Source organism: Balaenoptera musculus, chromosome X (assembly GCF_009873245.2).
Source record: "Balaenoptera musculus isolate JJ_BM4_2016_0621 chromosome X, mBalMus1.pri.v3, whole genome shotgun sequence".
In the NCBI taxonomy this organism is placed as follows: Eukaryota; Metazoa; Chordata; class Mammalia; order Artiodactyla; family Balaenopteridae; genus Balaenoptera; species Balaenoptera musculus.
The window spans coordinates 9,606,035-9,631,245 of record NC_045806.1 but is presented as its reverse complement, the minus strand read 5'-3'; the positions used below and the strand labels follow the sequence as shown (position 1 = coordinate 9,631,245).

At 42.3% G+C, this 25,211-nt stretch overlaps 1 protein-coding gene across 2 annotated transcripts in view; it reads right to left on the bottom strand.

The window, feature by feature from the left end:
• Nucleotides 1-5,415: 5,415 nt before the first annotated feature.
• FRMPD4 (FERM and PDZ domain containing 4) overlaps nt 5,416-25,211 on the bottom strand; it is a 176,998-nt gene continuing 157,202 nt past the window's right edge. The window contains exons 9-16 of one of the 2 annotated variants that reach the window (XM_036839955.1): nt 24,954-25,090; nt 21,469-21,595; nt 18,914-19,003; nt 18,024-18,206; nt 15,841-15,979; nt 10,371-11,438; nt 8,719-10,008; nt 5,416-7,110 (exon numbers count right to left, since the gene is read on the bottom strand). In XM_036839955.1, the coding sequence (XP_036695850.1) occupies nt 5,786-7,110; nt 8,719-10,008; nt 10,371-11,438; nt 15,841-15,979; nt 18,024-18,206; nt 18,914-19,003; nt 21,469-21,595; nt 24,954-25,090 (4,359 nt within the window). In that variant the 3' untranslated portion in view covers nt 5,416-5,785. Of the gene's footprint in view, nt 7,116-8,718; nt 10,009-10,370; nt 11,439-15,840; nt 15,980-18,023; nt 18,207-18,913; nt 19,004-21,468; nt 21,596-24,953; nt 25,091-25,211 lie in introns of both variants that reach the window. The other variant, XM_036839954.1, reaches the window with a different exon arrangement.

The window sequence follows — 25,211 nt, the reverse complement described above, 5'->3', positions numbered from 1 at the left end:
CTAAATAAATAGGCATTTTACTATATTTTTCATATCCCTATACATTTATAAATGATAGTAAGAGAATGATATTTTGACAAAAATCTTTGTAAGTCACGGAACAACTGTAATTTTTTCTGATTATTAAGATCACTTTACACATTTTGGGCTTGCATGGTCATCTTTACAGTCCTGCACCATCATGCAAAGTGAAGACTGCCTATACTTCCTTCGAACCCCTCCTTTCTTAAGGAATAACAAAGCATTATCCATTCTAGAATGGGCACTCCCTTTTTGGCAGGGACCATGTCAATCATATTCATCACTGTACCCTGCCTCTGGCACCTAGCACAGTGTTTGCCCAGATTAGGATGTTGTTAATAGCTATTTGAACGAATGAATGGACTCATCCTGGGAGGGGGTGACGGAAAGAAGTCATAAGTCATTTAGTCAAAGGGAAAGATGTGCAAAGGGTACTAATTCAAAAGGAAAACAGAAGAAGCTAATTCCGCCTAACGTTGTACGTGATGATAGCGCAAACGGCATCCTGGACCAGAATTTTGGTTTAGACTATAGAGTGGAAAATGAGGGGAATTCCCTGGCGGTCCCGTGGTTAGGACTCCGCGCTTTCACTGCCGAGGGCCCGGGTTCAGTCCCTGGTTGGGGAACTAAGATCCCTCAAGCCTTGTGTCACAGCCAAAAAAAAAAAAAAAAAAAAAAAAAAAATATATATATATATATATATATTTATTTAATATATATATATATTTTTATTTTAATGCTTTAAAATTAACGTGTAACATAAAATTGAGATGCAATTATAAATATGGTGGAAAGATTAGGAAAAGTTCACCCGAAGGCAGCAGGTTAATTTCAAGTTGAATGGTGAAATAAGCTACTTGTGATAATTGGTTATCTATTTCCCTCAGCTAAGCAGGATTCAATTAATTCCATTATTTTCTGCAGCAGAAACAGTTGATAAAGACATGGATTGTTCTTCCATGGATTTCCTATGTACAGGCTTCGAAATTTATTTATTTTTTAAATTAAGATGAATGGATAAAGAAGATGTGGCACATATATACAATGGAATGTTACTCAGGCATAAAAAGAAACAAAATTGAGTTATTTGTAGTGAGGTGGATGGACCTAGAGTCTGTCATACAGAGTGAAGTAAGTCAGAAAGAGAAAAACAAATACCATATGCTAACACATATATATGGAATCTAAAAAAAAAAAAAAGGTTCTGAAGAACCTAGGGGCGGGACAGGAATAAAGACGCAGACGTAGAGAATGGACTTGAGGACACAGGGAGGGGGAAGGGTAAGCTGGGATGAAGTGAGAGAGTGGCATGGACATATATACACTACCCAATGTAAAATAGACAGCTAGTGGGAAGCAGCTGCATAGCACAGGGAGATCAGCTCGGTGCTTTGTGACCACCTGGAGGGATGGGATAGGGAGGGTGGGAGGGAGACGCAAGAGGGAGGAGATATGGGGATATATGTATATGTATAGCTGATTCACTTTGTTATAAAGCAGAAACACACCATTGTAAAGCAATTATACTCCAATAAAGATGTTAAGAAAATAAAATAAAAATGAAAAAATTTTAATAGTTTCTAAAGGTTACTTTCCAATTTTTGAAATGAAAAAGTGAGAGGAGTAGGCTAAGGAATAGGCAGAATAAAAAGTGTCCAACTGAGTGATGTTCAAGTTATGAATAAAAATTCAGTTCAAAAGGTAAGATTCCAACTCTTTGATCTTTCAAAGCTGAGAAGCTATTTCTGTAATCTGACTTGAAAGTTTTATCATAGTTTTTGGAATGCCAGAGGGGAAACCTGCACTGAAATCCATAAAACCAAACTGAAAACTATTCTCACAGACAGACACACACACCTATCTACTCAAACACCTGTCCTGCACCTCTATACACCCAACACACTCACGCACACACACACACACACCCCAAATCAACCACTTTCACAGCAGAGATAAAATCTGGTTAGAGGAGAAATAATGTAATAATATCCATGTATTTTGATCCCTGTGAAGATTCCTAAATATTTGGAAGAGGTGAGGAATCACCTGAACATAGCTAATTTGCTTTCTTCTCAATTTCAAAAACAGTTAACACAATTATGAATGGTGATAATCAGTCCAAGAGAACAAACTTTTCCATTGCCAAATGGAGAGTAATCCAGGAGGAATAAATTAGTGTGACATCTTGAGTAGCTCAGAAATAACATTCAGAGAATAACTGACATTTAGAAATATATAGAAGAGGAACAGAAATGAAAATTGTCTTTCCTAAGACAAATTATAATGAAAGATGAGATTCATAGCAAAAGGAATCAATCTATTGTAATGTTGCTGTAGCTGGTCATTTCAATATTGTCAGTTTTCTTTTTTTCTGAAACATAATTTCTTTTGTCATTAGACTAATATCAGCTGGGCTGAGGGGTCTGTGTCATTTTAATGTCTAAGGCAACTGCATTAGTTGCTGGATTTTACTAGAAGCCTAATACTGTGGCGGTGGTTCATCTGACCCTTCTGTCTTTCCATGTCAATCAGACCCCTCCGGCCAATCCACTTACATAAAGTATGGTGAAACTGAGACTCAGGAGAAGGGCAAATGTGTTCAGACTAACTCTCTGAGTCAAAGGTGAAACTCCTAAACACCTACAATAATAATAACAATAGCACAGATATAGAAAAAGCTGAAAGCAGATGCCCCAAATTGTTGACAATGACTGTCTTTGGGGGTTGGGTTTATAGGAATTTTCACTTTCTTCATCATTTATTTCTGTAACATATTTATTTGGTAATATTAGGGAAATATTAATTTTAAAAAGCGTGAAAATGGCTTATGATTATGTTTTAAAATTCTTATCTATAGGAAGTGCTTACCGAAATATTCATGGATTAAGTGCTATGATGTCTGGGATTTGCTTCTACATACAGTTTGGAAGGAGGTGCCTAGAAACAGAGAAAAGATTGGACATGAATGGGTGTGTGATCAGTACATATTGATTCATTATATTATCGTGCCTATCTTTGTATATGTTTGAAAGTTTTATAATAAAGGATGAATAAAAATGATAGGTGGTACACCTGGAAAAATAGGCTGGGGACTAAATGTAAAGGACCTCAGGGACAAGGAAGTTTCATTCTCTGCTTTAGTGGTCTCCGAACTTTAGTGAGTGCAACCCTACCTGCGACAATATTATTGCACACATGCATCAGGCATATGCTTATTAATTAATTGATTTATTTAAAATGATGTACATATACCACTGTACTCTTATGCCATTATAAAACATACACAAACATAAAAAAGGCTAGATAAAAATAAACACAAGTATCATTCTAATACATTCTTCCTACACTCTAGTGGACCTGGACCCCACTTAGGAGCAGCACATTTAGCGATTGGGGGGCTCTTGAGGTTTTCTAAGTAGCAAAGAGTTTGTTTATAAGAAACAGAAATGTATTGGAGCACCCAAAGGTAATGGGAGATTGGTTAGAAAGACCCAGAGCTATTTCACTGAGGCCTCGCGAAGAACTGAAATGGACTGGGGTGGTGTTCTAACTGTACATGTGATCGAACAAGGATCATCACTTCCTCGTATATTTCTCTTATACATATGCAATACACTCATGTATTCTGCACAGAGTCAGGATACAATACGTATATAAAACAAACAGCCCCTACATATTACCGTGGGCAATATATTTAACGTAATGCTTATGATGATAATAATATCTAACACTGAGTACTTACTCTTTGCCAGGTATTGCAGTAAGAACTTTCTATACATAATTTTACTTAAAACTCATGACAATCCTATGGAAATAGATCTTATTATTGACTTCCATTTTACTAGAAGGAACTTGAGACTGAGGAAAATTGATAAAGGGCTAGAAAACGGCAGAGTCCAAATTTAAATCAAGAAGTTTCTGACCCCAAACCACATGTCCTTAACTACGAAACTATATTGCCTCCATAGGAAATTAATGATAGTGTCCAAACCATAAGATCGTCGTGATGATTAAATGAGATAAGATATATGATATGTTTAGCACAATGTCTGACATAGAACACAATCCTATTAATATGTATTTTCGTATACAGAATATTTACCAAAAATTTTCACAGTAAACATCATTAATATTTCTCACTATCAAACACCAATATTTATAATTGTAATCAAATAATGTTTTATTATTTAAACATTATAATAACACGTCTAAACTCCTTTTGTTTGCTACCACCTATAAATATGTGTGGCTTTTGTTATTGAGTCTCTATGGAACAACTGACGAGAGAGACAGCAACTAGGGACTGTGTTATGCCTACAGAAATGGAAATATTTGCACTGGGCACACTCCTGTCATATTCTAAGAAGCCACCTACATAAATAGGAGTGTGTGTAGCTTGAGCACTAAAAGAGCCACGAAGTACATATGTACATATCAACTTTATTTTACAATTGCAGACTTTGCATCCTTTTGCTTTGACCCAAAGATACATTTTTAGAGAGACGATGGTTCTAAAAACTTCTTTGCATTCTGTCAGGTTCACTTAAAGCAGTCAAGTTTACCACTCTTTTTTTTTCCCCCCCAGCTTTCATATTTCTATCAGTCAATCCAGATTAGAACATTTCATAAATACTTTCATTATTTATTTAGGTATGGCTTCCATATTAGAGTAACTATCTTTCCCTGATTTTCTGGAACATTCCAGATTTGAAATTCTGTCCCAGCGGTGTTAGGTTGTCATTGCAAATTTGGTTGGGAGCATTGGCTCCCGTAGAGGTGATGCACGAAGCTCTTTGCTTTACGTTACTGGATCTGCATTTACTTGTGAGTATCATTAAATGTTCCTTTTCATAATTTTGCAAATACTTTACTAAATGTTCTGTCACCCTGAAGGGAATTCTAGAGAGACGGTGTCTTTGGTTTGTATATTTTGACATTGAGTCAAAGCAGATCTCTCTTTTCATCAAACAATTTAATTTTGGTATTATTAATTCCTTTCCTTGCATGCAATTAGATAGTCCCTAAGTAGGTATCACCCAGGAACCTGCCCCTCATTCCCTCTGTTCTTCTATTTGGGAAGTATTTTAATTCTGGAAACATCATGAAGAGCATTTGTGTTGACACAATAGAATCCACTCCCACCCCATTTCTAGCCCAAATGGCGTAAGCCAAAATGAAATATGTAGGATTCCTGGAAAAAAGCATCAGATAACCAAACACTATGAGCAAAAAATTAATTTATTATATATATTCTCTAATAATTCATAATAGCTTTTTGAATTTTAAATGTCTTTTTGCTATTTCCAATGCTTAAAAATCATAGTTTTAAAACATAAGTACTGTTTTATATACATGGTGATTTTTCTTTTCTTTTCTTTTCTTTTTTTTACTTCTAAATATGAATGATATGGTCTCCAAGTATCCACTTGGAAGGAAAGGGGATAGGATTCATTGTTTTGCTCCAACACAGCAGAATTTAAAGTTTCACATCACATACCTGGAGTTTCGACTATATGAAAAATAGCCAAAGATCACCACTTTCTTGTATATTTCTTTTACATGTATATATATGTATAATATAAACAGAATACATCTGGATTAGTACATTTCAACTTTTCATCAATGTGACTTTTATCTCCTATTTCATATAAAATAACAAAATATACAGAGAGAAGAAAGGAGACATCTGTTCATCGTACACATAAAGTAAATAAAAGTTCATGTATGGCTTTGCAAAGGTAGATTATGATGTGACTTTCATACTTTATTTATTTAAAAGCATCTTGAGAGAACGTGTTAGTGTGCTTACGAGAGCGGCCATGGTGGTTGAATGTCGCATTGAGAGTCCAACATTGGGATCCCCAGTGGTCTTTCCGGTGGCTGCCTCGGCAGCTTTCAGGAGACAGATGTAGTTTATGACCACCTCATCGATCTTCGCTACAATTTCCTGCCGCTGTGTCTCTGAGTTCACAACTTTAACTAACCGCATGCAGGCCTCTGTTAGGCAACAGAGCACTTGAAAGCTGGAAGTCATAGCTAGGAGCATCTCCTCTGGACTTTTCTCGGCCATTGCCATTTTCCTGCAGGCACTTCCCAACTGTCTGGACTCAATGGATAACAGCTGCTTGTACTGAGAAAGCGTTAGGTCATACGCTTCAAGGCGTGACTCCTCTTTCTTCCCCTTGGTCGCCCTGACAAGGCAGAGCAGCTCATTGGCATCATTCTGGGCTGCGAGGAACCCATCGGGCATTGCATATGCGCTCTCCTTAAGGGCATTTATCCTTGCAATCCGGGCATCAAAAGCCAGGTTGCTGAAGTCCACATCATCTGGGCCACTCAAGTCTTCGGCCCAGACCTTCAGCACTGAACCTCTGGACAGCTCCCCTCCTTTCTTCTGAATTCCGACAGCCAGGGGTGGGCTGGTTGGGTCCGGCATGGCTTGAGCCATCTGTGGTTGAAAGAGGCAAGAGACTTGGAGGGTGGCCTCTGCCTCCTCCTCATCCTCGTCACCATCTTCATCCTGCCCTCGGTTCAGGAAGCAGTAGCTGAAAGGTCCCCGGCATCTCCAACTGCTGCCTTCCAGCTTCCGCAAGGGCAATGTCCTATACAGCTTTGAGTTTTTGTGAGCCGCTGGGGACCTTTTGTGAACTTTCCCCTCAGAGCTAAAGTGCATCGAGCTTTGGGAAAAACTTTTGGTGAGCTTCTTCCCTAGGGGGAGTTCTGCTCGCCTTTCTGAACTGGCCTCCTGTGCTTCTGTGATACCTGGACGCTTTAAGCTGACTGCACCTTTGCTTCTCTCCCGGAAGGTCTCCAAACTTACAGATCCCGAGAGGATACTGCTGCTACGTCTCAGAGCCCTCTGGCTGGGGGGTGTCCTGAGGCTCCCCCCTCTCAGATCCAGTGGCCACCAGCTCACAGCCTCTCCGTAGGCCTGGTTTGCTTGGGAGAAATCAGTAGGGTCTTGATTTGGAATTGGCACCTTTGATTCCGAGTGAATGTTTGATGGTAGCAGGGTGGGATCAGCTTTAGGATGTTGAGACCAAGCTGAAGGCATGCCTCCTCGTCTCTCCTTCCCAGGCTCTGTCAAAGCTACACTAGGGGTAGTAGGAAAACAGAGAGAATCATTAAGCACCTCATGGGTGGTCATTTTTACTAAATCTCTATGTGATGTCTGTCATCTCCCAAGGATGTACTCTAGAAGAGCTGCCACCTGCCAGGGTCGACCTGCTTTCCAAAGACGGCCTCCTGAAATCTTTTAATAGATTTTAATTTTAATATAGTTTAAGAAATACTAGAATCTCTTATTCCTGAAACTATTGATTCATTTGGCGTTGTCTAGAAATCACAAATATATTGAGGGAGACAGTGGAATTTTATGAATTGCCTTGTTCCCAATATTTATCTATTAAAGCTTAGACACATAATGAGCAAACACACATCTTACATATAGATTATTCAAACATATTTATGACATTTAAGTTCCATTTCAAGGAGTTAGGTTAATCCCGGCATTGGTTACCTTCTTAAAAAGAAGTGACCTAATTTAATTAATGCAAATTAGGTATATTCACCTTTTAAAGAGGACCCCATGAGATTTGCCTGGTACAGGGTTTGAAGTTGAGACACTGGGGAAAGTCCCAGAAAAGTTGTCATGTGAGGACAATAATCTCCACCTCACAGAATTTTTGTGAGAAGCAAGAGGTAAGTTAGGTGAAAGCTCTTTGTAAACTGCAAAGTGTCCTTTAATGAGTTTAGAGGTAAAGATGCTAGTTGAGAGGTGAGTTTAGTAACATTCATAGACGGGTTTCCCAAGGCAGGTGAAGCCAGTGGTGAGTTTTGAGAAAGGCGATAATCTTAAAACGGCGGGAATGGAAATTAACCAATATAAGGTCTCACTAACATCTATTGACCTATATGGAAAAGACGCTACTGAGGATATAATTTGAAATTGGAAAGTATGAAATAGTGTCTGCTTTTGCCACACGATGGCCGGCCAAGTGGATCTCGGAGACGGATAGGTGCCCACTGGGTGGCAGAATGGTGAAGGCGGGCACAGAAGGTGGCTGTGTTCGTGCTTCTACCTGCGTCTATATTTTATTATTTTGGGGAAAATAAAGCACCTCATCGTGCATCCCCCCCAAACCTTCTAGACACTGCGGTAGGCCAGACACTTCAGAATCCTCGTCTAGGAGAGTAGGGAGGGCTCTGGAAGTATTGCTGAGAGGCAAAGGATCTTCCCCAATCTCTCCCACCTCCCAGATCCCCTGCTCTAACTTCCTTCCTTGCCTCTCGAAAAGAAAATGGCAAAATGAGAAATCCGATGTCTTGAGAAGGAAATCAAACTTTTGCGAATCTAGGCAATACGATCTTAGAACTAAAAGTTGCACTGGGCGCTGCTGAAAGTCTACATTTAGAATTTAGGGAAAAAATGCTGCTCCATCAAATTGTAAAAGCAAGACAGAGCAGGAAGCTAAAGGCCAAAAATGCCATTTCCACTACCGTCCAGACCTAGAAACTTCAGTATTTATTCAACACTGGGGGAACGATGATTGACACTTAACCTGGCCACAGTTCTGCAGCCATTTTAAAAAACCCTTTTCCTTTTCTTCCAGACTTTCTGTTTTTAGGGTTTGTTGTAAATTTGGTTTATGTGCTCCTGGCGGGTAACGCAGAGCGCTAAATCCATCATTGCTGTACCTGTGGTTTCCTTAATCTTGGGGAGTCGATGACATCCGTCTCTCAAAGTGCCAAACAGGGGTTCGGCATTAATGGCCGTGTGCAGGGCAGGCACCGTCATCCGCGGACACATCCCTTCTGTCTGTGGGTGTAATTCCTTAAAGGCGGCTCCGTGGTTGGGAAGCCCGGTGGCTCTCTCCTCGGAAGGGATGTAGCTCACGCCTTTCCCGGAAGCCTCAGGAATCAGGTGCTTCCCCATGGAGGGGCAGAGCGGAGACTCCACCGGAGTGGCACAGGTGCTGCCGCTGCTACCCGTGCCACAGCCCGCGTCCACCGAGGAGCCTTGAGAGCTCTGTAGAGAAAAATGGCCCTCGCTCTGCAACGACGACATCCGCTTGGCCAAGTGGTAGTCACAAAGGCGGCCCACGCTCTCCTCCGCCTCGGGGAGCTTGGAAGGATGGTCACAGGTGGACGGGTCAGCATCGTCCGGGTTACCCAAGTCTTTGGCTGAAGACACACAGGTCACCTCTGTTAAGAAGTGGTCCCGCTGGCCAAGTCCTGAAACCTCAATGGCTTCTCCATCAGGAGCCCCATCGTCCTTCCCTTCGGTCTCTGTGGTTCCCATGGCCAAAGCTCTGGGAAAGGTTATCCCTGTTGCTGCTTCCAACCCACTTTTTTCAGCCATAGCCCCCTCAGTGGCCACGTACCATCTTTGGCTGTCCTTGCGAAAGGCAGTTCTCTCCAGGTTAAAAGTGCTCAGGTGTTGACTGTCCCTTGAAGACACACTAGCAAATTTACCTTTGGCGTCCTCCTCCGCCTCTGCCGTTTTGGTCCCCTGCTGTTTCTTCCCTGGCATGCTCCCATTAAGGGATGCTTTCCCCTCCCCATCGGCCGGCTGGCTTTTCCTTTTGCTGGTGCAGGAATATGCCATCGGCCCAATGTGCAGTTTGCCAAAATAGTCAGTGACTGACTTAGTCTCCATGGTTTCGGGCTCCATCTCCATGTGGTCCGAGTGAAGTATCTGCTTGGAAGGCACAACTTTGGGCGGGAGGTCGCTCACCGGACGGGCAGGGAGGGCGTGGGAGGCCTTTGGAGGCAAGGCCCCAGCTGGGCTTTTGGAGGTGGGGAACTCTGTCTGCTCTTCCGCAAGGGGGTGGTAGCCTTCGTGAGTGGCCAAGAACATGCGGGAGAGGTTCTCTGACTGCTTCTGGGCCGTGGCCAGTTCAGAACTCTCCGTCATTTCAGAAGAGTTAGTTTCATTGCCCGAGTCTGAGGAGGACTCAGGACTATAAGCCCGCAAGATGGCTACACCTGCAGGCCGTAAAAACAAGAACCGGTTAATGGATGCGTCACAGGCACTAGGAGACATGTAAGAAAATGGGACTCACTATTATTAAAACAAAAAATACCAAGTTTTTCCCTTTTCAGTAAGGACTCTGAGTTTATTGCACAGCTGTTCCGGAAATAGGGGGGAAAAAACGTGCCACGTGTTTTAAAAAAAAAACCACCAAGGACACCACACACACAAAAACCCCACGATGGTAGTTTCAGCACGTTTAGGAAACGGGACATGCGTGACATGAAGGACACATGACAGGACTCCAAGGGCGGATGGCTTGAAAGGATGAAATGATATGGCTATCAGTGAATAAATGTAACAATCGTGAAAGAACCTGAATTGTCACTGGTCTGCTGATCTTCTGACACGGACAGAGCTTCTAGAGCGTCCAGCGTGGAAACGACGGCGTTATCCAGGCCCTTCTCACACTTGCCCTCGGCGCTGGTGGGCACAGTGTCGATAAGGGACACGGGGATCTCGTCGTTCTGCAGGGTGTCACCTGCCTCCTTGTCCTCCAGGAAGGAAGCGGCCTGGCTCTGAGAGTCCTCCTCGTCGGAACTATCTCTGAAGCCAGGCGGAGGCGCGGCGATAGCCATGTTCAAGGAACGCAACAGGAAGTCATCCTCATTGTCGTCCCCTTCGGGAGGGGGCAGGGACGTGAGGTCAATGATGTCATCGCTTGAGCCAGACAGGTTGAGGATGGCTGGCTGGTTCATCTCTCCCACCACGAGGTCCTCCTCACAGCTCACCTCGTCCTCGTCCTCCGCGTCATCGGTGTTCTCTGCATAACAGATGTCGTGTAAGAGGGGCTCCTCTATGCCCTGGGCGGCCTCGAAGTTCTTCACGTCGCCTATGTTTGCATACACAGAATTGGCCACGAACTGGATGCTCTCTGCGTCTGGAGTGAGATCCAGGCTCTTCGTGTCATTGGCACCGCTGATGTACAGATTCCTCTGCTTCTCCAGCAGTTCCGGACTCTGGTCCAGTAGTCTTTCATAGCCGAGAGTCGGGGGAGTGATACCATCATCCAAGGCGAGATCTCCAAAAATAAAGGACACTTTAGCTCCTCTTGGAGGCTCCTGTGCTTTCTTTAGAGCTTCTGGTCCTGAGAGAGTCAACAGGGACCGCTGAGCTAGACTTCTGTAGTCGGCCTTGCACGGAGCATCTCCCGGCTGGGTCAGCTGCTGGCTGAGCTCGTCTGCGCTATAGGTGTTGTCCATATACAAGTGCCGGTGGTGGTCTTTTGGACACAAGGTGCCATCCGGAATCTCAACTGCCTTCTGCTTTGCATCTATATATGTTATCTGCGCTTCTTGCTCCCCTTCGCCAATGAATGTGGTCACTTGGGGTATACAGTTCCAATCTGGGCCAAGGAGGTTATGCTTTCCTTTATTTTCAGTTCCTAAAGAGAAAGAGTCATGCAAAGACACATTACTGTGCTGTCTGGTTTCTGGGGGGCCTTCTCTCTGTTTCTTAACTTAATGGCTTGTAGCACCACTTTTGTGAATACGGTTGTTATTCAGCTTTCCAAATACGGTAGCGGTCGATTTAGGCTTCAGGTGCAAGGATTTCTTGGTTAGGAGAATTGATACTGCAGAAAATAGAATTGCTATTTGATAAAATAGAATACCATCCGAGAGTAGGGAACTACAGTTTACTTCCATCTGATCTCTGGTTCTAGCATTAAAAGGCCTCGTTTATGTCTATAAATGTGAATATACAACATGCCTTTAAAATTCCTTAAAGGCGATAGTCCAATAGGCTGTTATTCCAGAAAACAGATTGCCCTTTTCTTTGTGAGATCTAACATTTCCCGGTTAGTACAGGGAGATGCTGGACTTTTTCCTCATCGAGTTAAGAGAAGGTCAAGGAGCCTCATACTTCTACCACATGTTTTAGGAAATATTGTAATGATAAGGTAATAATAAATATATACATATAATGTATATTAATAAAAACTAATACTACATATTGCAATGGTGGCACCAAAACTTCTCTCTTTAGCCTTTTCCTGTCCTTGTGGGTGCGCATATTTTTTACGCATAAATGCCAGTACGCATGCCTGTAAGCACACACGCACACACAGGTAGGACACAGAAGGTGGAGCATTCACAGGTAATGTACCCTCTCTGCTATTTCTACGCATAGTTAATACTTTGATGAATTTCCATTTTTACTTGTATCGTGAAAACTCCTGAAGATTTGTTTGATGTTCTTCAAGAATTAAAATTGCAAAACTCTAATTTAAATACCATTGTTTTCTTTGATCTTCAAGGGTCTTCCAATAGAGAATTCGGCTGCGGAGATTCTGCTCTGATATTTACCAAGACAGGGCAGCGAGTCATTGTGTCAATACTGCTTTGTCAATTCCAGAGGTGACATTTTGAGGAAGTGTTAGGGTCACAAATTGTCCCATTTGTTTCCTCAAATTGCCCTCTGGCCCAAGTTTGAATAATACTGAAATCAGATATACAAGAGATACGGGAAAAAAACCAGTTTTACTGAAGAGGTTTTGGCTCTCTCCCAAATATACAATGGACTCAATGCTGCACAATGTTCCGAGTCATCTTACTCAATACATATATTTTTATGAATAGCAGGTAAAGATAAAATTTTGAAGACACTGAGTTACACACCAGCCATACTTACGTGCTACCTTATAACAAATACACCTGTCGGGGTTCAGCACTGTTTTATTAACAATGGCATGGATTATGACTGGCTCTGTGTGAGTGAGTGTGTGTGTGTGTGTATGTGAGGAGTGTGGATTGTTGGGAGGAGGGAGAGTGGTTCAGCAAAGTCGTGAGACAGCTCTGGGTTTAAACCAGGGGTTGGCAAATTTTCTCTGTAAAGGGAGGGCCAGATAGTAAATATTTTAGGTTTTGTGGGCCAACAGCTCAGTTGAGCAACTACTCAACTCTGCTGTTATAACACGAAAGGAGCCACAGATGACACATAAGCAAGTGGATGTGGTGACTTGAATGGTGACCCCCTCAAAAGCTAAGAATGTGACTTTATTTGGAAAGAGTCTTTGCAGATATAATTAAGGATCTTGAGATGAGATCACCCTGAATTATCTGGGTGGGGCCCTAAAATCCAATGGAAAGTGCCCTTACAAGAGAAAAGCAGAGGGAGATTTGGGCCACACAGAGAAGGAGGGAAGACCGTGAGAAGACAGAGGCAGAGACTAGAGTCATGCAGCTACAAGGAATGCTGATGGCCACTAGGAACAGGAAGAGGCAAGGAAAGATTCTCCCTGGAACCTCTGGAGGGAGCGTGGCCCTGCCAATGCCTCGATTTTGGACCTCTAGCCCCCCAAACTGTGAGAGCACAAGTTTCTGTTATGTTGTCCCCAAGCTTGTGATACTTTGTTACGGCTGCCCTAGGAACCTAATACAATGTACAAGTTTCAATGAAACTTTATTCACAAGAGCAAGATTTGATCCATGGGCCATACTTTGCCCACCCCTGGTTTAGACCAACAAGAAATCTGAATAGGTCAGCAGGCTAAAAGCAAGTTAATAGACTTTCCTAAGGCTCAGAGATGCTTAGCTATGTGGGTTCAGGGATTCTGAAAGTACTTGAAGGGTTAATTTTCAAGATAGTGAAGAAGAAATAGGGGCTTACTGTTCCTGGTTAGAGATCTTGATGAAGGTCTTTGATCAATTTGAGACAAGAAGAAAATACATACTCACTCTTGGCTTCCTTCCAGGAGGGTGTACTGATTTGGCTTCTGGAATGGTTTTGGAAACACAGAAGGATGTCTCCTTCTAGGGACGAGCTGGCCTCAACAGACTTTGCTCTGTATAGTTTTTGAGTCTCAGGAGATCTCGGGGGGATTTCTGAGGAGAAGGGAGCCCTTTCAGCCATTAGAGGATCCTAAGTCCCGAGCTGCAGCTCTGCTTGGGTCAACCAGTTGCTTTTTTGGCGTGTGCCATCTCTCTCACTCATCCTCCCTTATTAAACACGCACACGCACACACGCCCGCCCGCTTGCGTGTGCTATTTGGAACATGTGCCCTCGCCCTCATTCTCACTGTCGAACCGAGAGAAATTACCGAAAGGATGAAGTTCTAGTCTTTCTCCACAATAATATAATACTTTCTGGAACTACGTTTTTGCCTCTTGAAACTTTGTTCAACATCACATTGTGAGTCACTATAAAGTGGACAGAACTGAGGCCCCTCGGTTCTGTAACCATTTGTAGAACGGTAGGTTTGGCTTTCTTCTTGCACCCATACAAACTTAACAGTCCATGGGGAAAAGGTTTGATTTTCACAAGAAATTTTACGATTTTAAGATTTAAGATTTTCCAATGTGAAAGGATTGTGTTAAATTGCGGAACTGCTCTTCAGAATTTCAAGCGTCAGCGTTCATTTGCTCTAAATCTCCTCGCTCAATGAAAACATGTGGTCGTAAAAATATTTACCACCTCCTTTTTGAACCTACTTATTTTTAATCATTTGTGTCTCTTAGAAACAACAGACACTTCGAGGTGGGGTGGGATGAAATCTAGCCGCAAGTCCCAGCTGCCTTCCAGCAGGCCTTGCTCACCTCTCTTTCTCTCTGGTTTTCCTTTACCCTTTGACGGCAACTGTTTCTACTTAACCAACCGTCACAATAAACTGCATGCCAGTCTGTCTGTGTGCCCAGCTACATATTACTATATATTCATGGAATAATTTCTGTTTTCTGCTAAGTTTAAAACGAGGGGATCTTCCTTCCCTTCTTTTTCCTTTCCCCCTTTTCTCTCAGTAACAGTGACAATAAAATTTGTTCTTAAGAATTTCCCTTTCTTTTAAAAGAAACCCTAATTATGGAGCCCCTGATTATACTTTTTTCATGGGTCAGTAGCTCTGGCTTGAATGGTAGGGTCTGTCCATCAGCCATATCTCCTGAGGGTCCACTATAGATGGAGGAAAAAGTTCAAACACTGAAGAAAAAGGTTCTAGAACATGCAAGCTATTATATATAGAATGGATAAACAACAAGGTCTTACTGTATAGAACAGGGAACTATATTCTATATCCTGTGATAAACCATAATGGAAAAGATTATGAAAAAGAATGTATATCTGTGTATGACTGAATCACTTTGCTGTACAGCAGAAATGAACACATTGTAAATCAACTATACTTCCATAAAATAAATTTCAAAAAAAAAAAGTTCTAAAATAAATAAAAACCATCCACCCTCAAAGAAACTATCAGTTTAACAGCTGCAGCCCTCCTTATCCTCACTTTGGAGCTATTTCTCCCTGTCAAGTTGCTGAGATGAATTATTTGATCTTTGCCATTTTGATGCTTCTGCTAAAAAGCTAAGATGGCTTCCAGGGTCCCTTCTAGAGTCCGAAGTACAAGGGCTGGGAAACTCTCAAGTCTTCCTGTTGTAAGGCTCCCAGAATCCTGGAACCTTAACTAGGGACCAGCCCTAAAGCTGGGGGCTCACAAGCTCTACTGGGCATTCCATCCTTAGTTCTCTGTGCCCTGACTCACCTCTAGAAGAATGAGGCAGTAAAAACTTAGCCGTAAAGGCTGAGGCCTACACCCTTCACAATAATTAAATCACTGCTTTGGAAGCATGCACCCAACATTGCCAAGTGACGTGTAAAATATGATGGAAAAATCAACATCTTCGTTAAAAAAAACTAGACCATATCAGAAGTAATTGGAGGGTTTTGTGTTACATTTGGACACTATATGTTTTTATGTGTACAATTTTAACTTTTCAAGAAATATCCTTATTATTGTTGTCGGTGGCGTGGGGAAGGGAGGTCGGTGCCTCGTGAGTTTAGGAAGAGAATACCTGTCTCCTGGGTCCCTGCGTTTTTCTTGTTGGCCATGTTAAATATCGATCTCCTGGAATCCACAAGCAGCCGGTAGTATCCAGCCGTTAAGCAGGCCAGGTTCATGGCATCGGAAGATTCCATCAAGAGCGTGATGGGCTACACAAAAGAGAATGTTTTGGTTAAAACCATCCCTCCTTTATAACCTCCCTCAAGGGACAACGGCTACGTTTGTGCTTATGAAATGTGAACAAACGGAGTTTTGGAGCGACTGTTTCATTGAAGAAACACAAACGGGGAAAGGTCAGGTATAACAGAGAGCCTGACTGAAAAACGTTCAGGTGACAACATTTTGAAAGCCTAGACATTTGGAATCTTTCTCAAGTCATATTGGATTTAAAAAAAAAAGACTGGCTTTGTTCCAAATAGTTAATATTTTTAAAAGTCATAGTTAAGGAGTCAGTTACTAGTTGTGAACCCGCCATCTGAAAAAAAATCACAGGAAGATTAAGTTTGGGTTCGTGGTGAAAATTCATGTTGAAGTGAAGCAAAAATCAAGTGGAAATTACTGCTAAGACTGAATGAAAAGTGTCAAAGAGATCCAGGAAAATGATGCTTCTAGAAGAAAATGTAAATTCAGAGGAGGGCAAAACAGACATGGGAGTTGAGAAAAGGCCCTGCCAGAACTTTCTGGAAACTATGAGGTTACCATATAACTGGACGTGGATCTTGGACATATAGGGAAGCAATTATCCTCGTTGAGTAAGGAAGGGTGGACTTGCTGGTGTGTTCTTGTTGAAAGAGAGAGAAAGTGAGAGGGAATTAAGGGAGCAAAGAACAAGCAGACACCCAGAGAGGCACAGAAACAGCGAGACGACAGGCCTCTTGCTTTCACTGCCAGGGGTACCACCCTGGCCTTGGCTGGTGAAACCTAATTTCCATCCAAAGCCCCTATACTACTTGATGTGCTGCCTTTTCCTTCCATTTCAACTGTGGTCTCCCTCCAAGCCACCCCACAATTCTTTTCAGTAGGCAGGAAACCATCCATAGGGTCTTGTCACCCATTTCTGTTGGTGATAGATTATCCCTGTTATCAGGTCTGTGATGACTGCACCCGATATACCCTTTCTTCCGCCTGTTTTCCATGACAGGCTATTGTTCTCAGCATCTTCGGTTATGGACCGGGACAGGCACGCCAAGTCTCCTCTTGGACTTTCTTTGCCATGAAGTCAAGGGCAGCGCCCTGGATTCAGCCTATGAAACGCTCAGGCCAGCGCGCCTGAGCTCCGTGCTCGCCCTTTCACGCTCGTCTCTTCCTGCTGCACAGCACACCGAGTCTCCCCTTTTGCTGTGCAGAAGCCCTTTCCCACATCCTCCTTTACTCTTAATCCGCCCCTCCCACGCCCTGGTGGGCCTGAGGCTGGGAGCGGGTTAGGGGTAGTTCTCACAGCACCCCTCCTGGTTCACCCTGTTTCCTCTGTGGACTCACTGTCTCTCTTTGGATCCAGTGCCTTTTCTCTATAGAAACATCAGATACATTAACGCTGCCAAAATCCAATGACTCATCTATTACAAACTGGGGCAAGAAGGTGGGGACAGGGGACCTGGATTACTTCCTGTCAACTTCTGTTTGGGGAGGAAATGTCTGCCCTCTGAGGACAATCTCAGATAGTTGTTTCAAATGAAATGGCCGTGATATTAAAGGGGCCAGATGTTCAGCCGGCACTAATTGCTAGAGCATGAAAAGACAGATTGACTAAAATACTGTTTTTCCAAAAGAATAAGCACATACGGATGCAACCTAACAAAAGGGAAAGGGGGTTCTGAACAAAGTTGGGAAAAATCTCCCTGACTCTATACAAGAGCCACAGATTCTAGAAAGTAAGTCGGGAGACGTGTCCTCTACTCTCCATGTATGGTTCATGCACTCTGGAGCCAGAAGGGACTTTAGAAATGAACTCGCCTGCTTTCTCACGTAGAGATGAAGAGATGGAGCCCAGAGAAAGAGAGTGACTTGTCCCCCAATCACAGAGCTATCTAGTGAGGACTGGAGCCCTCACACCTTAGATGGGTGGACTTCTGCACCCGTTGCGCCTTCCATGCGCTGCACGTGTTGCAATTTTGCCTGCTTTATAAACATCAGCAGCATTATCAGGAAGCAAGGCCATGTTCAAGGCCACGTGTCAGTGTCTGAAAGACTCACCTTCACGTCCAGCACATGGAGCTCCACCCTCACCAAGCTCTCCTCTTCAGTAAACATCTCAATCCTATTGACGTGGCTGAAGTCAGCTAAAAGAGCCACCAGATTGGTTTTGGTGTTTATGACATGGCTTATGCCGTAGCGGGGCCCCACCAGGAGGGTCACTTCTGAGCGTTTCTCGGCCTGCTGAGAAAGAGACGTCGACAAAATATTAAAAATACTAGACCTCTGGGAATTCCCTGGAGGTCCAGTGGTTAGGACTCCGCACTTTCACTGCCCCGGGGCCCCGGGTTCAATCCCTGGTCGGGGAACTAAGATCCCGCAAGTCGCGTAGTGCGTCCAATAAATAAATAAATAAAATTAAATAAAAATACTAGACCTCTGAAGCACCAGGCAAAGTTGAACCTGAGAGTCTGTTTTTATAAGATCACATTTTCTTTAGAAAGTATTCCTGGGTTACATTGTACTAAATCATCCAATCAGAAGAACCAGATATATGATTGCAGCGAGGCTCTGATAAATTATGAATAATGTAGAAAGTAAATGCTATCATAGCACATATATTCATTATCATGAGAAGCTTTTAGAAATGAGGATTTTTTTCCTCTTTTTGAAATCATTCTGGCCCAGTGATTTAAAAGGAGGCCACTGTGAGAGCGCATTCTCTCGGCTCTTCACATTTCTTTTTCTAGGGCATTCTGCAGTGGCGTTATCTAGCTTAACATTTCTTCTGATATTTTCAGACTGGGGTGCAGTCAATTAGAAATAAGGGCTGGAAAAGATTCACAGCTGATTTGCTTTTGTCATCAAAGACAGCTCATTCAAGACAGCCTAGACAGTGACATTTTGCAGGCCTCTGTGGCTTCCATGAAAAAGCAAGGAAAAGAAATTACCACTAATGTTGCCTTGAACACACGGCCCCCATACAGTCGAAGGTCACTGAGGAACTTGAGATAATGGACCTTGGCTTGCAGTGCGGAGAGCTGAGGAGAGAAAAGAAACCTCAGGTGTTCACTCCATCGGGTGTGACTGTGTTCCTGCTGGACGCCAGCCGAAAACAAGGGCAAATGAGAAGGATGCTTCTACTGCCAACAGATGGGGTGTGACAAGGGCTCTTCGCGAGGAATGAAAGTAAACTGCTCTGTATTTGGTTTCCTGATCAAGGGCCGCAACAGGACATCTAGATTTAAATCTTTTCGTTTTGGGGGAAAAATATGGATTTGCTGGGCCAGAGCATTCAACAAGTCAGAATGAGATGATAGAACTCTCCACTGCAATGGCTGCCTGCAGAGTTTGTGGGAGCTGTTTTGAATACACACCTGCAATCCATAGAAAGCCTTTTAAATGGGCCCTTCACTCCCATCTTGTTTCTTCCAGTCTTTGCAAGTTTTTAGGGAAAGTGAACTTTCTGAGCACCGATCATTGTGGAAACGTTTGAACTCACTATCTAAGTCAATTCCAAGAAATGATTCCAAGAATTCAATTCCAAGAATCTATTGATTCAATTCTAAGAATCTATTGAGTTTCATGAATGATTGACAAATGAAATTTTATCCAGGTAAAATTGATCTTTATAAAGACTTAAAAATGCAGATTCCCATATCCTAAAAAAGTACTTGATTGAAAAAAGTCCACGTTTCAATCTAAAATATTATACAAAACTACTAAACATGAAATAGATAAACAACAAGGTCCTACTGTATAGCACAGGGAACTGTACTCAATATCTTATAATAAACCATAATGGAAAAGAATCTGAAAAAGAATATATACATATATATATACACACACACATATATGTATAATTGAATCACTTTGCTGTACACCTGAAACACTTTAAATCGACTATCCTTCAAAACAAATTTTTTTTAATTAAAAAAAAATGAAAGAAAGAAAAAAAAGTCCACGTTTCATACCAAATGTGCCAGGAAAGTTTGTTAGGGGTGAAATTTTCCAACGAGGTGTAGAACATCAAGTAGCAAGGACTGTAAAACTCTGTTTTCAATTGCAGATAACTTGCCAACTCATTTGTCAACCGTACCTCAATGTGCTATCCTTTATATAATTGTAGTTTAGAACCAATCACCCAGCCGACTTCTTTCAAAAATCCAAAGCACTTTGCAAATTGATTTGAAATCAAACCACTCACTCTTAACTAGAAAAAAAAAAAGACCTTTATAGAAGGACAGTGATAGATGGACTGATCTTAGAGCAGTTTTCCAAATTATTACAAAACCAGTGGGCCAGGCTTGGAAGAAAATCACACCAAGTCAATTAAAAGAAAGTAGCTTTGGGCAAGTCAGAACTGATACTTAGAACATCTTGACCCATGACATCCTGCTATATTTCCATAAGCTGAATGCTTACAGAAACTGGGAAGTAAGTCAAAGGTGGCTGATAGTGTGTCAAAGTTGATCACACGTTTAAAAAAGTCATTGGGGGTGAGGGGGGAGCAGAAATAAGTATGTGTTAGTCAGTAAAAAGGACTTAAAATCAGATACTAAGACCAAAGAACTACCCACACAAATGATTTGTATTAGAGTCACACACGTTTCTACGGCTGATGTCATTGAGAAACTGTTCTTGGGCTGTCAGACTGCCTCCAATTTTATAGGTCCTGGATTTTAAGGCTCCTTCTCTTTCTGGTTCCTGAAACCCTTTGCTTTTATTACCAATAAACATAACTCTCTATTCTGACCAACAGTATATTTTAAAATGTCCTTTGTGTCTCTTTTACTTGATTAAAAAAAAGGAGATTTTAACACTAATGATGGTGAATGACAGAACAAAGTTTATCTTCTCTCTAAAAGTAAGATTTAATTCAGTGGTTGTCAATTGGGGGTGATTTTGGCAAAATCCAGAGATGTTTTAGTTTGTCATGATTGAAGGGGTGGGTGCTACTGACACCTCATGGGTAGAGGACAGCGACGCTGCTAAATATCACACAGCGCACAGGACAGCCCTTCTTCGCCAACAAAGAATGATCTGGTCCCCAATGTCAATAGAGCCAAGGTAGAGAAACCTTGGTTTAATTCATGTGGCATCTAGTCTGCAGGGACCCTTAGTAGCTGCTGTGCACTTAAGCTGGTCTGAGTGGTAAGCGAAAAGATGATGAAAATAAGAAAATATTGTGCAATTCTATCCTCTAATCCCAAGGTCTCAGAGGCTTTGCAAGGTTCTCCTGCATGCACACGTGAACGCACACACAGTCCGTACAATAAGGAGTCTATAGCTTGCAAGGAATAAATAGGCCTCCATTAGAATACTTAGCTTTCATTTAGTCTTAGAAACATGTTAATAGTTAAAAAAAAGAAGGTTATATAGTGTTACATCCTCTGCAAATCTGGTGCTAAGTATTTTATTCATGGGCTAATTTTAAACATTTAAAAAAATGTATGCAAGCCTCTCTTTTTAAAATCCATTTTCTATTAAGATGCAAATGTGATACCTTTTTACCGGGTGGTACCAAGTTTTGATTTGCTTTGACAAGGTGTGAAAGTGCTTTCTTTATGTTCTTCTCTTTCATGCTTTGCAGCACAGCAGAGGGAAGAAAGGTCTCTAATCCCCATTCTTTTCTGCAATAAAGAGCATATCTTTAATTTCACATTCTTGTGATGATTAGGTATCTAAGACAAAATGGCACTCTGATGTTTGTTGGAACAAATGAACTCTTGGTAAGGCAGGGAATGGAGACAAGTCCCCAATTAGGGAAGCAACTTTTAATTTATACTCAGGAAACATACTATTTGATCATTAATCCATATGTTTGCATTTTAAAAGAAATATATTCTTCACTCTCCAGAGAGAAGGCTAACGAGGCATTTGGTACCAATGGAAACTGAACAGACACTTTATCCAACCCACCTCTGAGTCTCTTAGAGTTCATTCACATATCTGAGTTTGTACTTCCAACACCAATTTCTCTCCATCCCTTTGTTTATTCCCATTGCCACCTCTCCCTGTCTGCCCATGCTCTGTCTTTCTGTCCTCTCTTAGAAGGACGAATATAGCTCCTTCATGCTCCCAAACCATTCTTTCCTCCCCATTTCCCTCATCAATGGCGATTTCTCCAGAAACACACAATTCTCTTTTCTCCCACCCAGATAGTATCTATCTAACTCCTTCCGTCAACATTTCTTGCTGAGGAGGGGAGGGGGTTGCTGGTATGGAGTCAGGGTAGGGTTCAGGACCCTTAAGCATGTCTGGTACTGACAGGGAGATGCAAACATCACTCATAGGTGTGGATATACAAGGAAAAAAACAAACAAATGGGCCTGGGTTAGTATATTCTTGCCAAGAGCCCATGTTCCCAACAATGACTACAACCCTATCCTAGGAAGGTTCCATATTTTGAATTCTAGGAAATTTATCCTGATTGGTCATGTGCCCAACCAGTATCTTCTAAATTATGTGAAGACTTTCGAGAAGGTTCTGGTTATCTCTCCAGCTCCAGCTCCTCTCTAAAGAAGGGTAGGAAGACAGCTTTCCCCCACTTGACCATTCACACCCTTTTCACTAGTTAAGATGGTGTTTTTTGTGATCACTGTTTTCTTCCTTCTCCTTCTCCTCAACTTGTACTTATTATTTTCACCCATCATTTGGCACTCCTTATGGGCTACCCTGTAATTCTACTTGTATCATTATTTTACATCATTACTTTTCATTCTCTGTCTTGTCTTTATAATCAGATCACAAATTCTTCAAAGGTTAAGATTATAATTTACAATATTTTCTTTTCTCTTAGTATAAATACAGTAAGTCCCCTACATACGAACCTTCAAGTTGCAAACTTGCAAAGATGCGAACGTGCGTTCGCATCGTCAGGCATGAGTGAAACTGCAGCTTGCCCTCTGTGTCCTACTGCTGATGATCCTTCAGCTCTACCATCTCCTACTTCCTCTCCCTCCTCCAGTCAGTAACTCTTCTTGCCTGTTCACTAGATGCCAGCCCCAAAAGTACACCAGCTGTTGTACTGTACTACTGTACTTTTCAAGGTACTGTACTGTAAGATTAAAAATGTTGTCCTTATTTTTGTGTTTGTGTTTGTTTGTTTTTTATGTATTGTTTGTGTGAAAAGTATTATAAGCCTATTATAATACAGTACTATATAGCCGATTATGTTAGTTGGGTACCTAGCCTAACTTTGTTGGACTTAGGAACAAACTGGACTTACCAATGCGCTCTCGGAACGGAACTCATTCGCATGTAGGGGAATTACTGTATCACATAAAATGCTCAATGAACATTTGTTGGGTGAATGAATGAATGAATGAGAACATTAATTAATCATCATAGACTCTGCAAGGTTCTTAGGCAAGTTAGTTATCTCTGGAAGTTTTTGATTGTACCATGCTCAACCTGGTAAAATGTGGGTACAGAAAGTAGGAACAGAAATGCATTTCGGTTGTCTGAAAATCATCTCAAGTTGTGCAGGCCACCTTTTCAAGTGGGATCCAGTTTCATCTGTTCCTAAGAACCTCAGAAAGGGGAACGGATGAGGGTGTGAATGGATCCACTCAAGCGCGAGACCTCTTTGTGAGCCGAATCTCTCTCGGGCTCCAGTCCTGGCATGTGTGGCAAGAGAGGAAGAGACAAACCATCTGCAAAAAGGAGTGGACTGAGATTGGAAGGCCTGGGGTTCTCAAGCTGCACACAAGGATCTGTCCCTAGGCAGTGACAGGAGAACCGAGGGTGGCAAGATCAGGGGCGCTGGGAGTCAGCAACCTGGAGCTCTCATCTTCCCATCTTCTCATCTTCCCAAACGCAGGCTCGCAAACCTGGAGCTCTCATCTTCCCAAACGCAGGCTCGCAAACCCATTGAGAAGAAGCCATTTTACTCCGTGGGGGTCGACCTGGCGCTGTGGAACCCAGAAAGGCTTTACAGGCAGCCCATGGGAAGCTTCTGTGGGATGTGGAGTTTCAATCAGCCATACGCCACTTGGAGGTGGAGACGGAGCAGACGCTAAGGCCTGTAGTGTTACATGTTCAGCCCCACCATAAACTTTGAAACATGAGTATTCTTTTTTTCTTAGCATTAGAGCTGCCAGGATTAAAAAAATGGTGGCTGCTTTAGGCTACTGGATCACCTTCCAGCAGGAAGCATACAGATTGGGAGATAGAGGGTTCTCTTTTAAAGGATGACTCTTATATAAGCTCGTCAACTGAAGGCAACATAAACTGCTTTTTTCTAAGAAGAGGGGATCTTTTCCGGCTAAAGAGGTAGTACACTGCTGTTGTAAATGCCATATTCAGCAAGAGAAGGCATTTATTTTCCAAACAGCATTTGATTCATGAAACAAAGTTTGTGTGGCATCCTTTCCCACGCTGTCATAGCTCTTTATTACAACTACCATCCTTCCTGATTAGGACTCAAAGAATTACTTTTTATACTGCATTTTGATCGTCTAAAAGTAATCTGTGGTTATGCACACCGTTTTCTAAACACAGGTCTTCAAATGATCACACAAACTATAGCCCGATGTGGAGTCCCACCGCCTCTGTTCGAATCCTACCCCCTCTAGTTAATAGCCAGTGTGACTTAGGCAAGTTATTTAACCGTCTGTGCCTCGGCTTGCTCATCTGTCAATCCTACTGATTTCATAGGGAGGTTTTGGGAATCAAACAGCTTAACGTCTGAAGAGTGCCGAGACCAAAGCTTGGTTTAGAACCAAGTTCATTTAGGAATTTAAAAATGTATGCTTCATTTTAAATGTGACCCTCAATTTAACCACAATTCTCTAAAGGTGGACTATGTAAGAAATGGTCTCTTCCACCGAAAATGAACAGAATATTCATATATTTTGCCTCTGGTTAACAAATGCTCTGCCACAAACAACATCAATTTTGGAAATAGACACACACATCAAAAATACCCTTAGGCATTAAGGAGGCAGCATCTTTGTCTCCGAAATGGCTCCGAGAGTCAACACTTACTCAATGTACTTGAGGGAGATTTTCTGCGTTTGCTTGGTGGTCACGGTTGCAATGTACATTTGCAACGCCGCCAGCCGCAGGGCGATGTCATATTTCAGCTCCGGCCCAAACCGCTCCTGAACGACATCGTTACAACTCTGAAAAGAGACCAGCAGAGGGCGCAGCTTGTCAAAGGATGCACTGCGTTGCCTTAGAGGGACAGGTGACAGGCGTTTCCCCACTGTCCCACCTTCACTTCCAAGGCAAGGGGCTAAATGT